The 22,968-nt window shown below is 33.7% G+C and overlaps 1 protein-coding gene across 3 annotated transcripts; it reads left to right on the top strand.

The window, feature by feature from the left end:
- Positions 1–383: 383 nt before the first annotated feature.
- On the top strand, positions 384–22,629 carry Stim (stromal interaction molecule). 3 transcript variants are annotated; one of them, XM_017628654.1, is made up of 11 exons: positions 432–828; positions 2,793–2,956; positions 3,081–3,200; positions 3,263–3,375; positions 5,818–5,933; positions 6,005–6,177; positions 6,623–7,202; positions 7,271–7,318; positions 14,089–14,536; positions 18,495–18,749; positions 21,308–22,340. In XM_017628654.1, the coding sequence occupies exons 1-11, from the start codon at positions 432–434 to the stop codon at positions 22,242–22,244; spliced, it is 3,351 nt and encodes a 1,116-aa protein (XP_017484143.1). In that variant the 3' UTR covers positions 22,245–22,340. The 3 variants fall into 3 exon arrangements, with proteins under 3 accessions (XP_017484144.1, XP_017484145.1, XP_017484143.1); XM_017628655.1 differs by lacking the exon at positions 18,495–18,749 and having other exon boundaries at positions 384–828; XM_017628656.1 differs by lacking the exons at positions 14,089–14,536; positions 18,495–18,749 and having other exon boundaries at positions 384–828; positions 21,308–22,629.
- Positions 22,630–22,968: the final 339 nt, after the last annotated feature.

The raw sequence follows: 22,968 nt of genomic DNA, 5'->3' as shown, positions 1-22,968 counted from the left end.
TGAAGCGTGCTGCGTTTTGAGTCTTCGCTACTAAGGCACGCTATAAACCGTTGTTTGCAGGTGAATTAAAAAATAAAAATAAAATAGAAACATATAAAACGTTAGTCAGCACGGCACGCGGCTTAAAGGTCAGCTGGTGGCTTAGTGGCCGAAGTCAGTGTTAGCGCATTCGTAATTTTGTAAAAATTTTTTTTTTTTTATAGCATTTTTAACTATTTTATTAATTAGAACCATTTATCTTATTTATTTTCAGGTAGACGTTGTTGTCCTTTCGATTAAAGTTAATTAAATATATGTAAAACTTCAATATTATTCGTCCACTCTTGTACATCTTGTAACATACCACCAACTACCCACCTTGCACACTTTTTGTGCGCCACATAACCTTCACCAAGTGCATTGAGGCGGCAGGCATTGAACTATATAAAAAAATGCAGCGTAAACTGTTGCTGTACGCGCTAATCTTCTTAACTGTGGCGTCTCAAAAATGCTATGTAGTCGAAAGTGTTGGGCCGCCCAGCGATACAATGGGCGCCATAGCCGCGAACCGCTACAATGCTGAGCACCAGCATCAACAACAACAGCAGCACCATCTGCATGCATCGGCACATCATCAAGGCAGCATCGTCGGTGGTGGTGGTGGTGGCGGTGGTGGTGGTGGCGGCGGTAGTGGTGGTAGTAACAGTGGTGTGCCGGCGCCCGCTGTACCACCTTCCGCCACGCATGCCCCAAACCATCCATCTCCCTCGGGCAGCGGCCACATGGAGCCGCGCAATTCATATAATCTGTTAAGTGAAGCTATGTCACAGGCTGTCAGCAATGAATTCAGTAAGTATGAGTGTAAAGAGCAAGAGGGCTGGAATTGATTGGCATGCAACTTTGTTTGCTAAGAGTGATTGCATCGGCTATTAAGCAAAATGCAAATGCAAAGCTAAGTTGCTAACGCGAAATTTAAATGAATGGGGATACCTTTTGTGGTACTTTGAGATATTTGATTTCCTCTAAAGTTAATTTTAAAACTATATTTTATGAGATACATCGTTAAGCACTGCATTAACAAAAAAAAAAAAACACAAAGTTCTTGAGGTGCGACGCAATATTGAACTCAAAAAACTCGTTGAAGATTAATTACATCCAATTTGCAAAAAGCCAAAAAAAAGAAGATAAATACCTTGCGGTTAACTCGTGGAAATGATAATTATAAATATAGCATTTAAGGTGCGGTTGGTGATATGAATTTAAATAAACACGCTGCAGCATCACCAAGCGAGTCCTTTGCCAAAATGAAATCTTATTCCTTTTTTTTTTTTTAGTAATATCAGCCACATAATTAGACAAATACGGCATTTTTTACTCTTCATGCATATATGCATTAAAAAATCGTTTAAGGCCTTCAAAAGATCAAATATATAGAAAATTGCTGAATTTATTTTACTTTTTGTACTTCGAATTTATTTGAGTAACATTTTGCACCTTTCAATCTGCGATAAGCGAACAATGCGACCTCACCTCTTCTTTCGTGTTTATCATTTATTGCATGCCCAAAAATTCTATATAAATACACCAATCACACATCAAATCATGTGTCGGAGATAGCGTATTCAACAAGTTTGCGCAATATTTAAATATTTGTATTTTGTTATAATTAACGATTATTCAACAAAAAAAAAATCACAATTAGCGATAACCAAGTTTTCTCAACTATTTAGTCGGCGGCACCCACGCTTTTTTGCGCTTATCTGGAACAATTTTAATAAGCCAAATTCTTATTTACGATTTGCTTACGCATTTGTCGACAAATAAAGAAACGAAAAAACATATAGATATGTACAGATGCGATCAACTAATTACCACCGAAACTCAAAATGATATTGTTTCCAACTTATGTTTATTTATTTATTTTTAATAAATTTCATTTGAAATATATTTCAATCTATAACAGAATCCACACAAATAAGAGTTTCTAAGCTTGCACGATTTTCAAAAAGATTAATCAAGTTTCAAAAAATTTTCATCAAAATTTTAAATTTTTGAATTAGAATATTTAGAAAATTTTCGGGTATGCAGTTTTATAGCCCATTTAATTTCATTCCAATAAAGTGCAAGTCGGTAAAAATTACTGTCGATTTTCCTCCACAAAAAAAAATTCTAAAAAATCAACTGCAAGACACTTGAAACTTGCACATTATTATACTAAAATTGAAAGGGCTACAAAACTGTATACCCGAAAATTGTTTAAATGTTCTAATTAAAATTTTTTTAAATGTTGAAAATTTTTTGAAATTGGATTGGACTATTTTTTTGTTTTGTGAAAGCTCTGAAACTTTTATTAATGTGATTTCTGTTGTAGATTGAATTATATTTTAAATGAAAATTATTAAAAGTAAATAAAAAAAAACATTTTGAATTCCGTTGCTAATTAGTTGATCGCATATGTATATATGTACATACATATATATATTAATAAAATAATTATCTGTGTATTCTTTTTTATTATGTATTAATTATAATGCGCAAAAATGTAAAACTCCAATCCTCCAACACCTTTTTTCCCACTTACTGTCAAACGCCACTATCGCTTCAATTACTACATATGTATGAAAATAAATATTTATCTTTGTGCATATAATTAAAATTATATGTTTGTTTTGTCTATATGTGTACATATATATTCTTATGTATGTACATATGTAGTTTGTACAACTTATATACCGCAGCTTGGTCCATATCATTACAATTTTACTAATATTTGCTTTGGTTTTTATTATTCTTTTGATGTTCTTCAAATACAGGTTCATTGGGCAGTGGTTCTGCTGATGGCGCTTGCCATGCAGATGATCTGGATTGCTATAGTGGAAATTTGCAAGATCGTTTGGGTATGGAGGCAATACGTACGCTGCATCGTCAACTCGACGATGACGACAATGGCAATATCGATTTAAGTGAATCGGACGACGTAAGTACACTGCAGTATTTTGAAATTGTTTTTTTTTCACTGGGTTTTTTAATACGCAATAAGTATTGGAAAGTAATAGCTTCAACTTCTGTGTTAATCTGCTCTGTTTTTTACTTTTTTTTAGTTTTTACGCGAAGAACTCAAATATGATTCTGGTTATGAGAAACGTCAGAAAGCGTTCCATTTCAATGATGATATGCATATATCGGTGAAGGAATTATGGGAAGCATGGCTACGTTCGGAGGTAAGTTGAAGATATAATTTTTTCTGGGTTTTAGTATACAAACATACTGTTTTTGGGTATAGGTACATAACTGGACTATGGAACAAACGACAGACTGGTTAGCACAATCAGTACAATTGCCACAATATGTTGAGCTATTCCGCTTGCACAAAGTAACTGGAGCATCATTGCCAAGGTAAGAGAAGCATTTGAAAAAATGTGTATTGAAATTATTAAGAGAAAAATACCAAACATACTAAAATGTATAACAACTTAATCGTGCAAATTTTTTTATGGTTATAATACGATATCGAAAAAAATGGAATTTGAAGCCAAAACTTAGGTTGATTAAATACATATTTGAAATCCTATTAGGAATCCTTAGGAAAAGAAGTCTACATGTACATACATTTGCATGTAGTATGGCTTATCAATAGTGTTAACAATAAATATTGGGCGCTCTCTTTTTGTTTACTATATGACCGAGTCGCTTCACCTTACAAGTGTTTTTTCATGAGTAACTTTTTCGTGGGAGAAGTTTACCTGAAGGGCAAACCGTGTTAGTAAAAGCTTATTCGCTATCATTTTTGATGTTTCCCGGACCAGAAATCGAAGATTATTTAACTTACTTTTATGTACATATGTACACTTCTAATGAATTATAGCAAAAAAATGAACTTTTAGGTATCTCTTTGTTAGAAAAATAATAAATTGTGTAATAGCATACTTTCATACCTAATAATTACGCAGAACTACTAAATCACAATTCAAATGCTATTTGCAAATTTAACGAGTGGCGCGTGACAGCAAAAGTTATAATATTCGCTTATCATAAAAAACATCAGCTCTAAGCACGAGCTTAGTTCAAAATACACAAACTATTATGCACCCTGTATAATATTTTATGTAAAGGAAAAATTGCAAGAAATACCCGACCCCTCCTCCCAAAATTATCGTATGTTACAAAAGCCAAATTTGGCAGGAAAGTATTTTTTGTATTTTCTCTGATTTTTCTGAGTTTAGATTTGCAGAGATAATTGAGAAATATAACTAAACACACAATTTTTGTTTGTACATTCTAATTTCTGAGCACATACGTTAATTTCGCCCACAAGAAAAATGCATTGTATGTATGCAGTGTATTGTATGTTAATACGATAAAATTCACAGTCAATTTTTGGAGTTGCTATAGGGATTTAAACCGTAATATTTGAACAGGTGATACGTTATGGGTTGTTGCATCAAAAAGTGAATTTCGTAAAAAAAAAATGTAACATACGATCCTTTAAAATGTAGACATCATAGGGAATACACGGAAATTTCAAAATTAAAAAAAAATAGGGGTCGAGTTTATGAATTAATACGAATAAGTTTCAATAATATGCCAAATTTATTATATTTCGAGTCAAAGTGATTATTTGCGATTTAAAAACAATTAAAATTTTTAAAACTTTGGTAGTGATCTTTAAAAATATGCTGTACGTAGAACAAAATAAAGGGTTGCCCCATGCGAAATTTCGATGTTGATATTTTTAAGGACCACCCTAATGTACATACATAAAACTTTAATGATTTCAATTATTTTAAATCTATGAACGCATGTAGAGTACTACTTATATTTAATAGGCGTAATTAAGTTGTTGATAGTTGGTGTTTAGATAATCAAATTAAAAGTTATTCGGAAAATTTAGCTAAATCGAGAAAAGAATTAAGTTTTTACCAAAATTTTGTTGAGCGATGTAAAGTAAGTAATTTGTGGATATGTATATATTTATACCTCTAATACTAAATAAATAACTTATTGTTATAAAGCAATTTTGGCAAATAATAACACTGTGTGCGAGTAAGTTAACACGATTTCTTTTAATTTGTTAGCAGTTTAGCTAATATTTTGATTCAACATCATTTATTGTGCTCATTGTGCTACAACTTTTACTGGAAAAACAGTAGAACTGAGCAATTTTTTGTGTTGTTTGACTCTCATGTTTGGGGGCTTAAATTGAAAGTATCTACATTTTTTTACATTACCTAATAGTCACTCACCTGGGAAGTGATGACTGACTGACTGTTGTCGGCCTTCCACCATTGAGCACCGCAAGTTCTAACGCCATTAAAAAGGCATCGATTTGCCATAAAAAAGCTAAGCACCGAGCACTGGGTAATGATTTTTTGTCTAATGATGGCAAAAGTGCCAATTACATAGCGATGAGAATTTTTTGCTCCAGCTTTCGCATTGTGCATGATTTTATGACAATAGGGGAGTAGTATTAGTGGAACGTGCAATTAAACCAACAACTACCGAGCCGTACACTGTAAAGTTATGTATGCATTAACATACCTACAATACTACATACATACAGTTTTAGTCACACATGTATGTATGTAATCCGTGCATGTCAGTAATTTTGTGAGAAGTTAACAAACTTTTAGTCAGCAAGTGGACGGTGTACACTGATTCAAATAAAAACAGTTAGAAAAAAGTAAAAGCTTGAATATTCGTAGATTCTCATTTAGCTTTTTAATTCGCTCATCAAAAAGTAAAAAAGTTTATAAAATATAACTACATAAAAACTTCTCGTGATTCAATGTCTGTATTACGACATGCTGAATTCTGAATTTGATTCTGTTTTATTTACAGGTTGGCAGTGAATAATATGCACTATGTGGGCAATGTGCTGGGCATAAAGGATCCTATTCATAAGCAAAAAATTGCGCTCAAGGCAATGGATGTTGTGCTTTTTGGGCCACCACGCGGTATGATTTTCTTCCATTCATTGTGTGAGTAACATAAGTAATATACTTCTTTTTTTTCTTTAATCTTCCAGAAACGGGCACACGGTGGAAAGATTACATTTTAGTGACTCTATTACTAAGTGCAATTATAGGTTGCTGGTACGCATATCAACAGAATAAAAATGCCAAGAGACATCTGCGACGCATGGCACAAGATATGGAGGGTCTGCAGCGTGCCGAACAAAGTTTACAAGAAATGCAAAAGGTAAGCAAAGGAAAGAGGAAATGTAAAATGAATGTGCTTTGCAAAGCACTAAGCTAGCTTAGTGTACGGTAAAGAGCCTGGCGATAGACAACATTGATTACCTTTAGTTTTTGACTGAGCTTATTCAGTTTGTGGTGCACGTCTGAGTGTTGCCCAAAAAATTAAAGAAAATAAAATAAAAACTGTCCAGTTAGGTATGGTAATTCAAGTAATTTTGAAAAAAATTTAAAAATCAGCCACACCAGCAATATTTAATGTTTTATTCATTTAGGAAATACACAAGTTATAACTTTGAGTACTCAGTATAGATATTTTTTGAGAATCGAGTACTTAGTACTTTCAACATAGATATTTTCAACACTACTAATAATAACTACTTTTGTCTTTGTTTATACTATTAAAAAAAAGAAGAAGAATCTTTTAAAACATTATGCCTTCCCCACAGGAATTGGAACGTGCACGCATGGAGCAGGAGAATGTCGCGACCGAAAAAATGGATTTGGAGCGTCGACTGAAAGAGGCTCCTTCACTTACATCTTCCAGCTCTGATTTGGAGGTGCAAAAGTTGAAGAAAGAAATCGAAATGTTACGTACTGAATTGTCGCGCGCTGAAATCGAATTGGTGGACAACTGCTGGACGCCGCCACCGCAACTCCAATCTTGGCTACAGTATACCTACGAGTTGGAGAGCAAAAATCATCTTAAGAAACGCATTTCAGCCGAGAAACAATTGCAGTCAGCTCGTGAAGCATGCGAAAAGTTACGCAAAAAGCGATCAAGCTTAGTTGGTGCCTTCGTGTCGACGCATGGCAAAAGTATTGATGATGTTGATCGTTCCATAGTTGAGGCACGCAATTCTCTCGGCGAAGTAACGAACGAGTTGCAGGAGCGCTTACATCGTTGGAAACAAATTGAGAATTGTCTTGGTTTTAATATTGTCAATAATAATGGGTTGCAGTATCTGGAAAATGTATTGTACAGTCGTAATGGCGGTAGCAGCGTTGGTTCGAACAAGGGATCGCGAGGTAAATTGCTTGCTTGCAACAAATTATCGTATGCTTGTGCTAACTCAATTGAACTTAATCTCTTGCAGGACGCATAACTAGTAGCAGCGATGACTTAGATGATGAGTCTGTGCAAGGTAAGCCCAATTTTGACCACTTCAATTTGTTCTCGACTGAATANATCAAGCTTAGTTGGTGCCTTCGTGTCGACGCATGGCAAAAGTATTGATGATGTTGATCGCTCCATAGTGGAGGCACGCAATTCTCTCGGCGAAGTAACGAACGAGTTGCAGGAGCGCTTACATCGTTGGAAACAAATTGAAAATTGTCTTGGTTTTAATATTGTCAATAATAATGGGTTGCAGTATCTCGAAAATGTATTGTACAGTCGTAATGGCGGTAGCAGCGTTGGTTCGAACAAGGGATCGCGAGGTAAATAAATAAAAGAGAAATGAAAAATAAGATTGCAATAAATTATCGTATGCTTGTGCTAACTCAATTGAACTTAATCTCTTGCAGGACGCATAACTAGTAGCAGCGATGACTTAGATGATGAGTCTGTGCAAGGTAAGCCCAATTTTGACCACTTCAATTTGTTCTCGACTGAATAAGGCAGCTGAACAGGCGTGGCACTTTCTCACACTTATTGTTAGTCAAAAGCAATAAATGCAGTATCTACATAAATATTTTCAAAGTTCGATATAAGTAAAGAGTAGACGTACTTAGCAATTCGTCACACAGTCATGCCATCAAATGTAAATATGTGTCGTTTTAAAGCGCTATCTCTATAAAGGCAAACAACAATATAGATACATAAGTAGCAGTAAAAGAATACCACAATATTTGAGCGCCATTAGATTTGCGACATTAACTTAATACCGAAACACGGCAGGTAGCATGTTTACGCGTAAGCTAAGGAAAATTTGAGCAAAAAGAAAAAAATGATTTCATCTTCAGTTATTGCTTTTTGGCTGACTTCTTCCATAAGCATTATGCCTTATTTAGATTATACGAAAAACCATGGTTCGGTGCTAGATAAAAGAAAATGTTTTGGTGCTAGAGTGCCAATTAAAAGAAAATTCGCTTTAGAAGCCCTAGTAGTTGTAGCTTAGTATACCAGTAGAAAAGTTGAGCATATAAGCGTATGACAGAATGTCGTTTAAGATAAAAAGAACTAAAATAAAATCAGATATAAGTTAGCTATAAAAAATAGTTATATACACATTTTAATAAGAACTATTTTCATAAAAAAAAAGTTATATTTGATTAATATAAAAAGCTTTTAGGGTAACTTAAAGAGCATTTATAAAATGTTTACTNCTACATAAATATTTTCAAAGTTCGATATAAGAAAAGAGTAGACGTACTTAGCAATTCGTCACACAGTCATGTCATCAAATATGTAAATATGTGTCGTTTTAAAGCGCTATCTCTCTAAAGGCAAACAACAATATAGATACATTAGTAACAGTAAAAGAATACCACAATATTTGAGCGCCATTAGATTTGCGACATTAACTTAATACCGAAACACGGCTGGTAGTATGTTAACGCGTAAGCTAAGGAAAATTTGAGCAAAAAGAAAAAAATGATTTCATCTTCAGTTATTGCTTTTTGGCTGACTTCTTCCATAAGCATTATGCCTTATTTAGATTATACGAAAAACCATGGTTCGGTGCTAGATAAAAGAAAATGTTTTGGTGCTAGAGTGCCAATTAAAAGAAAATTCGCTTTAGAAGCCCTAGTAGTTGTAGCTTAGTATACCAGTAGAAAAGTTGAGCATATAAGCGTATGACAGAATGTCGTTTAAGATAAAAAGAACTAAAATAAAATCAGATATAAGTTAGCTATAAAAAATAGTTATATACACATTTTAATAAGAACTATTTTCATAAAAAAAATTATATTTGATTTATATAAAAAGCTTTTAGGGTAACTTAAAGAGCATTTATAAAATGTTTACTAGCGATGTGAGACAAAAGTGTATAAAAGTCAACAGATTTCGATATTTTATTAAATATGTACTGAGTACATACTTAAATATTTATATTTTGGGCAGTGAGTACTGAAAACTTTAATATTGATTAATTTTTAACTGTCAAAATAAATAGTGAACTTCTATAATCAATTCAGGGGTATACTGTATCTCATTTCCTGCGACAGTATTGTTCCTTTACTAATTTTTTCGTTGTTATTTGTGTAATTTTTTCAAATAACTTATTGAGAAAGTAAATTAATGGTTGAATGGGAATGTGTAAATTTTAAATATTAAATTGCAAATCTTCATATCCAAAGTTAATAACAATTCAATTTAATGAGATCTATAGGTTTATTCCCTAAATACACAATATTTTGGCATTTATAAAGCGGAAACCACAAAGCAAAATCAAAAGTATGTTATTCAATGGAAATCTGATATAGTTATTAATGCACTAGTACATACCCAGAGTTATATTTACAAATCGAAGGTGTTTTGTATAAAATTCGTAGAACATTTCCTTGACAAAAATACTTACATTAGAAAAAATCTCCACAATATACAAACATTTGCCAAACGTACAATATCAACAACAATATTAAAAAAACTATAGCACCGAATGCGAATTGAAGTTTTGTGCGCCCGAAGTTTTGTTGTTAAGAGCCGGCCAGCTCTATTGTTCTACGAAGTAGGCATCGCTTGCCTACCGGATCATGGCCAATATATGCCTGTACCGAATTTGAGCTAAATCGCACTATGAAGACGATTTTTCCAAATATAACGACTCCAGCGCCACCTAGTGGATCAAAAGAAAACTTGCAAACCTTCCTAGATCCGCTCACTACGATGCAATTGGCAAGAAATGGTTTAGGAGTGCATAAAGAAAGCCTATTTGTATATACATACATACATACCTATGCACATAGATACACTTTTGTAGTTTCGAAAAAAATCGAATTCGTAAAAAAAGTGCAATGAGTGCACATAAATATGAAAATACCACAGCGTGAGATACTTGGGTGTACATATTGGAAATCATAAGAGTTTCACTTAAATTTATATTTAGCTGGCGTAATTCATCAACTGATCAAAGGAGATCATGTTGATAATTACCAACCAAAAAAAAAAACACATTTTAACGTTCTTAAACAGGTGTTAATGAGTAAATTTATTATAAGCAAAAACCGTGGACAGAGTATGTACATGCATACGTAATCTCATTGAAAAAAGTATGTGTGCAATTTTTTCTTGACTACTCGTTTAAGAAAAAAACTCACGTACTACTTGTTTACACACTTCTGTCTCACACATCCTAAACACTAATAGTGTAGGTATTTATAAGTAACATTTCTCAATTTATAACAATCAACAATTATGTGCAGTTATTTTAAGAACAATCGACAACAAAAAAAAAAACAACCGAAAAAAAAACATTTCATTCATTTTTAGAGTATGCCTCATTAAAATTTTACATGCCAAACCAGTGCCACGCCAAATGAATCGAATTGAATTGAAATGAATGTAAACAAAACCAAACAATATCCATACAGCAATGAAAGAAATCAGAATCAGTTAAAGCTTTTGAGATGTGTTTAACACTTGCCAATTGATTATATTGATTATTATTGTTGTTGTTGTTGATGCTAGCAATTAGCTAAAGCAAGAATGAACAAAACCAGCATAAACAAATAATGAGCTATGAAATTTTGATTGCTCCCAACAACGACGACGACGCAGTTAAAAAGTCAGTTAAACGATGGACTGCAAATATTCATAAGAAAACACCTACAAACATGTATAATAAGACTACTCGATAGAAATGGAATTAAAAAAACAAAAACAAAAAAAATAAGGGTTAACAAATTGGCGTATATACTTAATGAGCTCAATTGCTGTAACCGCATTTAGACAACACACTAAACTTGAACATCTGAAGCGAGAAAATGTTATAATTTTATACAAATTTTTATATTCACCTGTGTACATTTGTAACTTGTGACACAATACACGCAATATTTGTGTTGAAGAAAAAAAGCGTTAAAAACAATAATACATTATTTATATACTTATACATATGTATGTACGTTAAACAGATATACATATATTCATTATGTTAAAATCTGCATAATTTTACATTGTTTTACCCCAAAATTAGCGCAAGCGTTTTATTAATATTCTCCTGTTACCTTTTTTAAAAATATTTTTACGCATTCTTTTACATTTACATGATGTGTATTTATAAGCTTAATACATATTAAAAGTGTGTTTTACATACATACATACATACCTTATTGTTACTATTTATATATAACATACTTCTTTTTAGTTCAATTCATATTTAATTTTTAGTTTTTAGTTTTTAGTTTTTTTTTTTTTGATAATATTTAATGTTAACAACGAATGTGCTTAATCCCTTCCGGTGTTGTAAGTTCCATCATTGTTAATTTTGGTTTATTTGCCTGCTTATTTGACTTCACAAAGTGTTACTACACCTATTTGAAATCTATCCCTTTGTTTTTAGTTAATCCTTCTTAATACGATTTGGTTATTATGTAATTTGTTTATCTGTCATATGGCAACTTCTCAGTGTATTCATTGAAAATTGGTGAAAAAAGTGCGATCATTGCAATGCAAATGACATAAGACGGCGGCAGCATTTACTATTTGTTAAACCACAAATCGTTTAGCGTAGACAGTTATGTGTGGCAAAGGGAAAGCGAGCAGAGCGAATACACAATTGCTGTTAAAAATAAGCTGCATATGACGAACAAGTCATGAGTGATTTGTTTGTTTGTTTTTTTTCTTTTGGGCGGGTTTTGAAATATTTACATTTAACTACCTCCGCTTTGCTACTGCCTTAATACCACCCACAACTGTCTATACCTACCATACACGCGCATTTTAAATACTTTTTTTTTTTTATATACCTACAATACATTCGTGAAATGGCCTGAGTCATGACCAACACATTTCCTCAGTGGCATACAGTAAACAAAATTTTTTGGACATTTTTCGGAGCAAAGATTATATACACCATTTTTCCATTCTCATATTTAAATTTTACAGTGTTTAGTTATTGGTCGGTTTGTGGAAATCGCTTTAGTCTACATACGGAAATTACTGAATCATTCCAACTATCGGACGAATAAGTGTCCGTGGACACTTACTTCCCCCATAACTGAAGCGACAAAACCACCGGAATGGATTAACATCAACACAGTTGTAATGAAAAAAAAAGTGTTTTAAAATTTTTCTTGAATATTTTAATATATCATAGACATACAAACATAATGCCACGTTGAATGTGTCTCCGAATGCAGTAAATGCAAAAATGTATTCTCAGGAAAAAAAAAATCATAAACAATACGAGTTTTTGCTTTAGAGATTTTACATCAAATGCTTAAGTAACTGTTTTTATTGATATCAGTAAAAAGAGTTAATTGTTATAATAAATTTTTTCCTTTAAAATTGCAATAAATTTTTTAAATAACACAATTTTGTTTCATTTCATTATTTCACGCGTCATTCCATTCCATTTTTCCTGCAAATTATGTTTAATTTTCAGATACAATTTTGCTCCGTTTTCTTTACCATGGAGAAAGTGTCCACATATAACAGTTTTCTAAACTGTATATAAGAACAATGATGAAATACAAAGCAAATTAGGTTAAACTAAAATAAAATGGAATAAAACAAAAAATTTCTAAATATAATTAAAAATTTAAAAACAAATAAAATATATAAAAAACTAGATATATGTAATGAATTTAATAGAATTAAATAAAATAACGAAAAATAAATAATTAATAAAGAATTAAATCGAACTAAATTAAGAAAAAAAAATTAATTAAAACGGCCTAAACTAAATAATAAAAGATACAATATTAATGTCTTAAAAAGAAATAAATAAAATGAAGTGAATGTGAATTTATATTCAATGACGTTTTTTTATGATACATAATAATAATTTTGTAGAAAACAAAATAAAGCAAAAAATTAAAAAACCTAGGCAATATAAAAAGTAACAAAAAATAAATATTAGATATCATAAAAAACTAACACAATTAAATGTAGTTCTTAGATATTCAACGATCTTTAAGCATGCATATGTACGTATACATATATGTATGTGCCATTTCACGTAAATTTCAATTCGAATTCCCTTAAGCCAAATTCAGGTAAGCAAAACTCCGAAAAACGGCATATGCTCAAATTTAAATTTTATTTATTTTAGAATATGAAGAGCATATTTGTTTAGAAATATCGATTTATGTCCTTGACTGTATTGCCCGCATGAGTGTGTTGTTGGCATGCATATCTAACTCAGCGCAATTTCATTAGTTTTGTATGTGTATGGTCGACATGTAACTAACCTGACTAATAAATTAGAAATACAATTAAAATATCATAATATTTTACTAAAAATGCTGCCCAGCCATCAAATAATCAAAAAAGCTCATTTAAGTATATGACAAGCGTACCTAAGCAGCTTGAAAAGTCAAGCTATATACATACATTCATACATACGCATATTACATAGAAAATACTACACATATGTATATACAAACACCCATGAATACTTGCGAAACGTTTCATTTTATTTATTACATATTTTAGATAATCGAAGTTAAAATCATTTGAAGTTTAAGTACATAATTGAACTCAATCGTCGTATATTTGTTTGTCTACATCTGCATACATACAAATACAAGCAGGAAATAAACCGGTATTCCTTACACGCCTGTGTGAGCTGCTTTTTGAAATGCCCATCTCATTTCCATTCATATTCTCATTTCTTCTATCTTAATGCCTTTTTTTGGTCTCGCATCATTTTTTGCTTAAAATAAAGTCCAAAAACCTAATTACCTTAAATCAATTTCCAAGCGCTTATACAGTATATAAATAGATTGTGATGATCGTAAGTTCCAGAACTTTTGTACATTTATCCAGGCATGTTGGACAACTATAGCCGCAGTTCGGTTGGTTTAAGCGGTGGCAATAGTGGCATCTTAAATAACAGTTCGAATGCAATTTGTGATGATTCGTCGGGTAGTGAGGATGCTAGTGAGGGACCACCAACGCATGCCCCAGTGCAATTTATGTTAGGTGGCGCACCCACACCCTCATTGAAGAACGCTAACACGTCCATATCTTCGGCAGCAAGTGTCGCGTCACGTGCTGGTGCTGCCGCTAGCCATTCATCAACAATGGATGCGACTACGCTTAATCATATTGGAAGTATTGGTAACTCAACGAATGCTATTGGAACGTCTGTACCGCCGACATCTGTGTCGAATGTCAATACGCCAATTGCAACTCCGCCGCCGTTACCACCGCACAATAATATACACAATTCGAGTTACTATTTGAATGATAGGTAAATTTCTTCACAGCATATTGGCTTAATATAAATATTTATAAGACTAACATAAAATAGATCAGTGCTTTAAGCAAATATATGGATCAAGATTTCTACGAAGCCGAAAAGAAATATAAATTGAACCCTGATTTTATAAGCAAGGGTGTAAGAATTGATAGATTAACGGTAAAAGTAAAAAAACGACTATTTGGCAACGACACCAACGTTTTGAGTGGAATATAAAATGGAACAAAACAGCCGCATCTGCAACCTTGTACGCATGAGCACGGGATTTTTAGATTTTTTAAACATATTCATACGCTAATAGGTTGCTAATGGTTCAATTAATTTTTGTAATTTTTTTATTGGCTCGCGAGTTTAAAATTTTCAAATGCATTTTTTTATGTAGGTATAATGTATATATTTTTTAAAAACTCTGAATGATCGCTATAATTTTTTTAGATTGATTTTAGCTTTATTTTTTTAATTAATAACGAAAGATTTTTGCTTGGCTGTGATTGAAACAATCAATTTAATTCTTTTTTTGTACTACTAGTAGGAAAAACAGAGTCGAAAATCGAAAATTTGTCAACCGGCGATTTTTTGCATGGTGGTCAATTTAATTTAACTACTGTGAAGCTAGTCGAAGAGAAGATAAAACTTCATTTGAGGTTATGAAATGGTTGTCATCTTGGAACCAAGCGTTCTTTCAAACCCAGTGCAATAGTCATTTGAGGGTCTCAGCCAAACTATACCCAAACGTGAATGTGTTTACGTGGTAGTCGAACTCCAAAAGGATTTTGAGCAATTTCATAAACCGGAAGTTTAGATTTGAGAAAAAAAGCCCTAACATAAAGCCTAACCGCCAAAATAAGTAAGTAACATATTTTCAAAATTTTAATTTTAATGCAGAAATGCATCTATGTATGTATGTAATGCTCTAGGAACACTTCTGCGATGGTTGGGCGGTGATACCTATTTGTTGAATTTTTTCGATGAGACGGTGCATTATCGTTAAGACAAATCCACTAATTGAACGAATTCATGATGCGCGATCAAAATATGAAAGCAATCAGCACTATGCTAACTTTCAGACAGTTTTGGCGCTTTCGGTTTTGGTTCAGATTTTGTTCTCCATTCCGCTTCTACTGCCTGGATTGCATGGAAAACTCGCAAATCCAAGTTATATACAAAGCGATTTGCTAAATATACTATTTTCAGCAAAATTAGATAGGTAGAAAGATATCGCAGTACAATGGGAGCGGTAGTAAATCTGTTTTTCAAAAATTATTCGGTTGAAATTTCTGGAAATGTGAAAAAATTCTTTGCAGTTAGAATTATTTTGGGTAAAAATTCTGTACTTCGAAATTCTCTAAAAACCAAATGATGTAGAATTAAAATTCTGGAAAGTAAAATTCTGGATCCAAAATTGTTTTGGGGCAAACTTCTGTATTTTTTATGTACGTATGTCCTAGAATTTCGCTATTAATTGGGCTGTTCAGGATCTTGTGCATATGTTCTTACATATGAATATTCTGTGATTTGTAAATTTACATCAGTAAAATGCAAACGGTTGCCATGGTAGCAACCAAAAAATTTGCAAATGCAAATCCAAGACTATTTGCACAAGATCCTGAACAGCCCTAATATTTCACCAACTTCCAGATGAGCTGGAGACCTGAAACTTCAAACTTAGCTTGTAACCCAATGACAGGGCAGTGGACTGAAATATCCGCTAGGTGGCGCAGGAGGGAGGCAATTATGATCAGATTTGGTTCACACTTAGAAAGCGTGTTTAAAAATACATTTTTACTATTACCTTACTTAATACTGAAATTAAAGTAATTTTATTATGTTCCTAAATAAAATAAAAAAAATAATGGACAAAAGAAGTTAATATACATACAATTACATTTTTAGCAATTCCTTTAAGAAACCAAATATGACTTGAGTGTAGTCTTTTTTCATTTTTTCTTCTAAGTTCTCTGTATGCTTTTACAGCTTTTATCTTTTGGGATATTTTTTGGCCATTTTGAATTTGTCTCTAAATATATATGTATGTATATATTTTTTCAAACCACAAGGTACAATTTCTTCCATATGAATTTTCAAAGTGTTATTAAAACGATTGCAGTACTCTCAGATTTCATCGAGCCATATTTTTGAACGAATTTGTACACTGTTTCTGAAACTATTATTCGTTATAATTTAACGCATTACGTTAATATAAACTATACATATACAATATGTATATTTATTTGCTTTACGGAATTCTGTATTGGAAAAATCGGAAAACCTATCCATTGGGTTTTCCGATTTTTCCATACAGAATATTAAAATACAGAGTTAATACAGAATATTTCCAATATAGGAAAAAGGAATTTTAGACTATGCCATTTTTAACATTTCTTTTCCAATATGTAGTTAAAATTATCTCTTGAATTCTTGCCCAACAAACGTGGTTACGTCAACCGGTCTAAACATTGTAATGAAGTTAAAGAGGCAACGCCGCACCCACAACAAATTGGACAAGAAATTCGCCGGCATAAGGGAGGGTTTACAAAGTTAAATGGCATTAATAAATACAACTAAAACCTGAAACTTATGGAGTTTTATTTTCTACAAAAAATAATATTGTCTTTTCCTTACACTCTTAGTATTTGTGCGAAGAGGACATGGAAAGGTAAAATTGTTCGAAAAAATTTACCGAGATGGGAAAAATTCCCTTGGGGGTTTGACTACTACTAATAGATATTACCGTTTGGGCAGAGTTTGGTATTCCTTTTTGATTGGCGTTGCAGTCATTTCTATTTTGAGCAGACTTGACGCCAATCGGAAAAACAAAGTGAAACCGTTGCCTGTTGTTTTGCTGTCAGGAGGTACTTTCTCGTTATCCTTTAGACCCAGAAGGGGTGGTTACGTTAATTTGGCCGGTGTTGAGCCGCACATAGACCGGTAGGTCCTAGGTAGGGCGTTAAAGTATACATCACAAAGGATGTCAACGCTTTTTCTGAAGAAATTCCAGCTCTACTTTGGAGATGTCCTCTAACTTCTCGAATTGGTAGGTTCCTAGGTTAACTCATTCCATCTAGCCCTGGATTGCCTTATCATATCGCACACCTAGATATAAAGTGAGCTAACTCAAATTTCAGCACCCAACAATCTGCAGCCAACCTGTCAATGGCTTCCCGGCTGCAAAGGATGTTTTTGGTTGAAATACAACATGAGTTAACTGCCGTAATTGCCGCCTGACTATCTACGTATAGGTCTAGAGTACCCATTAGCTTTGTTTTCATATTCAACTTGTTAAAGGCAGAACGAACCACGTGGCTGTTGAGGTCAGGATTTGTACGCTTTTATAAAAGATTTTACCTGAGCGATTCAGTTCCACAACCCTTATTTATTATCTTTTTAAAATGGTGACGATGCCACAATACCTTAGCTCGCCAAAATCAAGTTCAAAGTATTGAGAACATGCAAAAAATCTCGTTTTTCCTAATTTGATTGCTTTAGAAAAATTTTTGCGTATGTATTTAGTTGCTCTAATATTATTAATTTTTATTTGGCTTTTGATTTTGTGTCCATACTCTTGCGTAGAAAAAGTGTATTATGCAATTTGATCCATATTATTATTTTTTTCGACCGATTTATTTTTGATTTTCAGCACTTAATATATTTTTATGTGTACTTTTATCGCAATAACACTCGCTCCATTTGTCATATTTATGTATGTATTTATGTGTATGAATTTTAGTCATCATTGCTTTATTATTTAGAAATTAAAAAAGAAAAACTGGACAATTGTCAAGAATGTTTCCAACAAAGTTTTAATCGAAGTTAAAAAACTCACTTCTATGTTTGTATAATAATTTCTTCCATAACTTAAATTATTATTAATATGTATGTATTTGTTTCATTATTACCGCATTCTACCATTCTATTCTACTTATATTATATGTATGTATCTTCGTCTTAGCTTGGCTGGTGGTGATGACAGTCGTTATAGTCCATCTTCATCTGAACGCTCCATACCGGTGCCGCCACGTTTGAAGAAGCACAATTCGTCTAATTTAGTTGTGTCACCAACGCCGACACCAGCAATAACAACAATAATACCATCTTCTGCACCTAATCCACCACCACCGCCGCCACCGCCATTGCCACCACATCTCGCTGTGGTCGGTACTCTGAATCGTGCACCACTTCCTCCACCTCGCAAATCTACTCCGAGGTTTGTTTACTTTATTGACCCATAAGCCATAAACAGAGAGCCGCCGTACAGTCCCTTTTAAGTCCTTGTGAATTATTCACCTTTCTCGCACCACTTTCAAAGAGATCCAATGTGTGCACAAGAACTTTATTATATATTTATTCTTGCGGTTTGCTTTAGAAATCTAACTAAAAATACTTTGTGTGCTCTGCTGCTTTGGTCACACAGCAAGCTAACTTACATAAGTCGACTGGCAATGTGCAGCGCCTCCTTCCTAAGGATTAAATTAAAAGTGCACTAATCAAAAATTCGGCTTCCATTCTCCTCAATGCTTTCAAAGCGTTCTCAATGTTACAGTTGCTGTTGCTCCCCTACTCCTGCTTTGCGCAATGTACATACTATAAAACAAAAAAAAACAAAAAAAATAACCTCAAATCTAAATACTCACTCTTTCTTTTTAACCAAAATTCTTTTCTGATTTTACAATTTCAGAATGCAAAAAACAAAATCTTCTACATGAACTTCGGTGTTCTTGTAGTTCGAATTCTTCACTGAAAAAATAAGATCGAAGATATTAAATTATGTCCTCAATTCCATTATCAAAATGTTAATAACAATTTTGTAAATTGTATCTATGCTATCAATAATGTAAACAATCTAAAATTTATGTTTCTTCGTGCATACATACATACATACATACATTCATATACAATCATATTGCAAGACATACATGTAAACATAAATCGGCTTTTTTCGACATGCATACATCTGTAATTTAAGAATAGGAATTTAAAAATGGAAAAATTAGTAAATAAATTGTTTATCAGTATCCAAAGCTTGGGTTGGCCAAAATGTAGAAAATGTTAATTGTGGAAAAACCGCAGTTTTTAACTAAGAAATAGAGAATATTTTTTTATAGATAGTTTAATAAGTTCATGAGAAATGCATAGCTGGATAAAGCAAATATAGCACATACATACATACACATAATTTATTATGAGATATTTTATGAATTTTTTTATAAATAAAAAAAAAAGACAGACATTTTTGCCGCTATTAAGAGTTACCGAAAAAATCAGGTCAAAACAACAGAAAATTTGCCCTGATATATGCCTATAAAAAAGGAGAATACCTAGATTATAAGCATGAAATAAGCTATAGAGCAAAAATTAGTACTTAATTGTACTTGATGTACTTTTCAAGTCTATAAGCATAGCAGTAATGGGGCAAGTCCAAAAGGAGGTAAACAGTTTTTCTTTATTTGCCGCTCGATTCCCTACGAAATAGTGTATTTCATATAAGAAGAAATAGCAGGATAGCGTGTTAAATAAAATATTCGAATATCCGGATATACCAAAAAATCGTATAGAACTCCCAGACCTGCTACATACATTTGTGGTCAGCTGATTGAGTCAAGTGACATTCTGACTAGTTTTGGCTATTTTTCTTTTGTTTATTTAATGTTTAGTTTTTTTAATAAAATTTTAGCACTTAACCTATCCAGCGCTACTAATGTAAATCCACAACTCAAACTTACAAAAACTATGAAAATTCAACAAACTGTAACAATTGCAGGCAAAAGTTGTAAACTTTTTATTTAGAATTTTTAGAAATATTTTGTTTATGCGGGTTTGTAGCTCATTAAATTTTAGTAGTAAATTTGCAAATTTCAAGACGCTAGAAAATCGCGTTAATTTTTTAATAATTTTTTTGCTGATGGTGCTAGGCATTTACTCCCATACAAACGAAATTCTCGAGCATACTTTATATGGCAGAAAATCAACAAAAAATGCTAAAATTTAATGAGCTATAAAACTGCACACCCAAAATTTTTCTAAAAATTCTGAATAAAAAGTTTTAGTAAGAAGTATTTATGTAGCGCTGGTTAGGTTAAGTGCTAAAATTGTATTAAAAAAATTAAATTTTAAATAAACAAAAGAAAAATAGTTAAAACTAGTCAAAATGTCACTTGACTTAATCAGCTGGTCACAAGGGTATGTGCGTGGCAAATATTTCATTTACATATATATATATATATTTAATTGTTTGCAGTTGAATTCGATAGCGGAAAAATTACTTTTGGTATTTTTATAAATTAACGCACATTTGATAGTGTAAGGAAGCTTCATATCATTTTTGGCATATAAATTTTATTTTTTAATAAAGGCATAATATTATTAAATATTATTTGTAGTTTTCCTATTGAACTTTCTCTTTGCCAACCCAAGCCCAAGTAGTCGACAACTCTTGCTATTTAGATCGTAATATATTAAAAATTATAACAACGTATAGCTTTTAGTTGTGTTCATCAAACCGAGTGTTTCGAAACCAAAACGCTATCAATATTAACGCATTCATTACTCTAATCAAAAGTACGCTACTTACAAATATCCATTTGTAGGCGAGGTGGCAGGCAAAATATATGTATGTGTTTTTTTTTGTATTTGTGTGTCTATGCCATTGCGTGTCACTAAACAACCAACTAACTAACCAACTCACTCACTGCCCACACACTCAAACATTTGGCCATCAAAAAAAAAATTCATCCGATTTGTATTTCTCCTTCTCCCACATCACAGCCAACTTTTGCGATCCCAAAGCACGGACCTGGTACCAATGGAAATCTACACGTACCTTAACAGACAACAGCAACAACTTAGCGCGAAATCTAGCAACAACGGCGGCAGCAACAACGGTCTATCCATCACCGGACAGCATCTCGTCGGCGGCGGCGGAAGTGGAATTGGCGGAACCAACAAGAAGATGGTCAAACAGCACAGCACGGCTAGCCAACAGTCCACATCATCTACATCATCGTCCGTCCATTCAACCCCATCCGCACCAGCGGCTCTCGGCGCAGACGGGCATAGTGGCAACAGCGTCGGTGTTGTCGGCGGCAGCAGCGGCAAAGGGCAATCTCCCGGACGTTGGTCATCACATGAGCGCTTCTTACCAATCCATCAACAGCACCAGCAGCAACACGAACATCAACAGCTTATATGGCAGCCACTGCAGTCTGTGCAGCAACAACAGCAACTCCAGCACAACCAGTCAATCAATCATGGACAACAACAACAGCAACAGTCAGCGCAGCAACAGCAGCATCATCAGCATGCAAGAGATGCGGAGTCGTTCATGCAGCCCCAGCACGGTGCAACTACTGGAAAACCACCAGCAATTGGCACAATATCCTCGCAATACCAACAACAGCTGCCAGGCGCGCTTAGCTTGCAATCGCTGTTGGGGCAGACACAGCAGCATGGGAATGCCACCGCCACCGCCACCAACGCCGCCACCACCACATCTACGGCAACTATTGCGTCGACACACAGTGATACCCAAATGGAGGACCAGCTGTTGCTCAACGCCGACAGCGCAAGTCTCGATGGAGGCGGCACAATCAAAAAGCGAAAGCGCCGATTGCGCTTCCCCTTCGGTGGCGGGCATCGTAAGACCGCCAGCAATGCAAGCGCCAGTAGCGGCAATGCCAGCGCCACTTCCAACAAACATACATAGCTCTCATAGCGTTGGCTGTTTGACAACGTCCTCCAACGATTCAGGAGTAGGAGATGCGCAAGAAACGATGAGATTGAGTCGACGACAACAAAGCAACGATGACGACAATATACACGCTAATGTGGACAATGATGATAAGCATAAAAATGATAACAAGACGAATTGCTGCAAATACGACAGCGCAGATGCAGAATCGGTTGAATCAGAGGCCCAAGCATACTCATTGGTTACTTTGAATTTTGTCAAACGCGCCGCAAATGCTGCTACGACTGCGCGCCTATTGAACGAGCATGACAATAATTTTAGTGATTCACAACGCGACTTAAGGAGCACTTCGACGACAAGTGACTCCATTACGATGGCCACCTAATGGGTTGGTCTACGAAATAATATTGTAGTTTTTTATATGCCTACTTCAGTCTTCCATTTGAAATAGACCAACGACGAAGCGAAGAATGTGCGTGCGAATAGTTAATTTAGTAAAATATTCATTAACGTAAAGAATCAAGTGCGATCATTTCATGCATTCAGATCTCCGCAGGCATGGGCCTTCTTTACCCCAGAACCACGCTCCAATGCTACATATGTCATATCAATATCATACTTCCTCGCATTGCAATTTGCAAGAGCTCCCCATTCACTGTGAGCAAAATAATTATGCGAAGGCGCTTGTGCAAACAGGTATGTGCAAATAGTAACAATTATTTGTTAGAAAATTATCGAA

This window comes from Rhagoletis zephyria, unplaced genomic scaffold (assembly GCF_001687245.7).
Source record: "Rhagoletis zephyria isolate East Lansing unplaced genomic scaffold, Rhagoletis_zephyria_1.1 Rzeph_scaffold_06112, whole genome shotgun sequence".
In the NCBI taxonomy this organism is placed as follows: domain Eukaryota; kingdom Metazoa; phylum Arthropoda; class Insecta; order Diptera; family Tephritidae; genus Rhagoletis; species Rhagoletis zephyria.
Note: the sequence above shows the minus strand (reverse complement) of the source record. Positions and strands in the feature narration are given on the sequence as shown.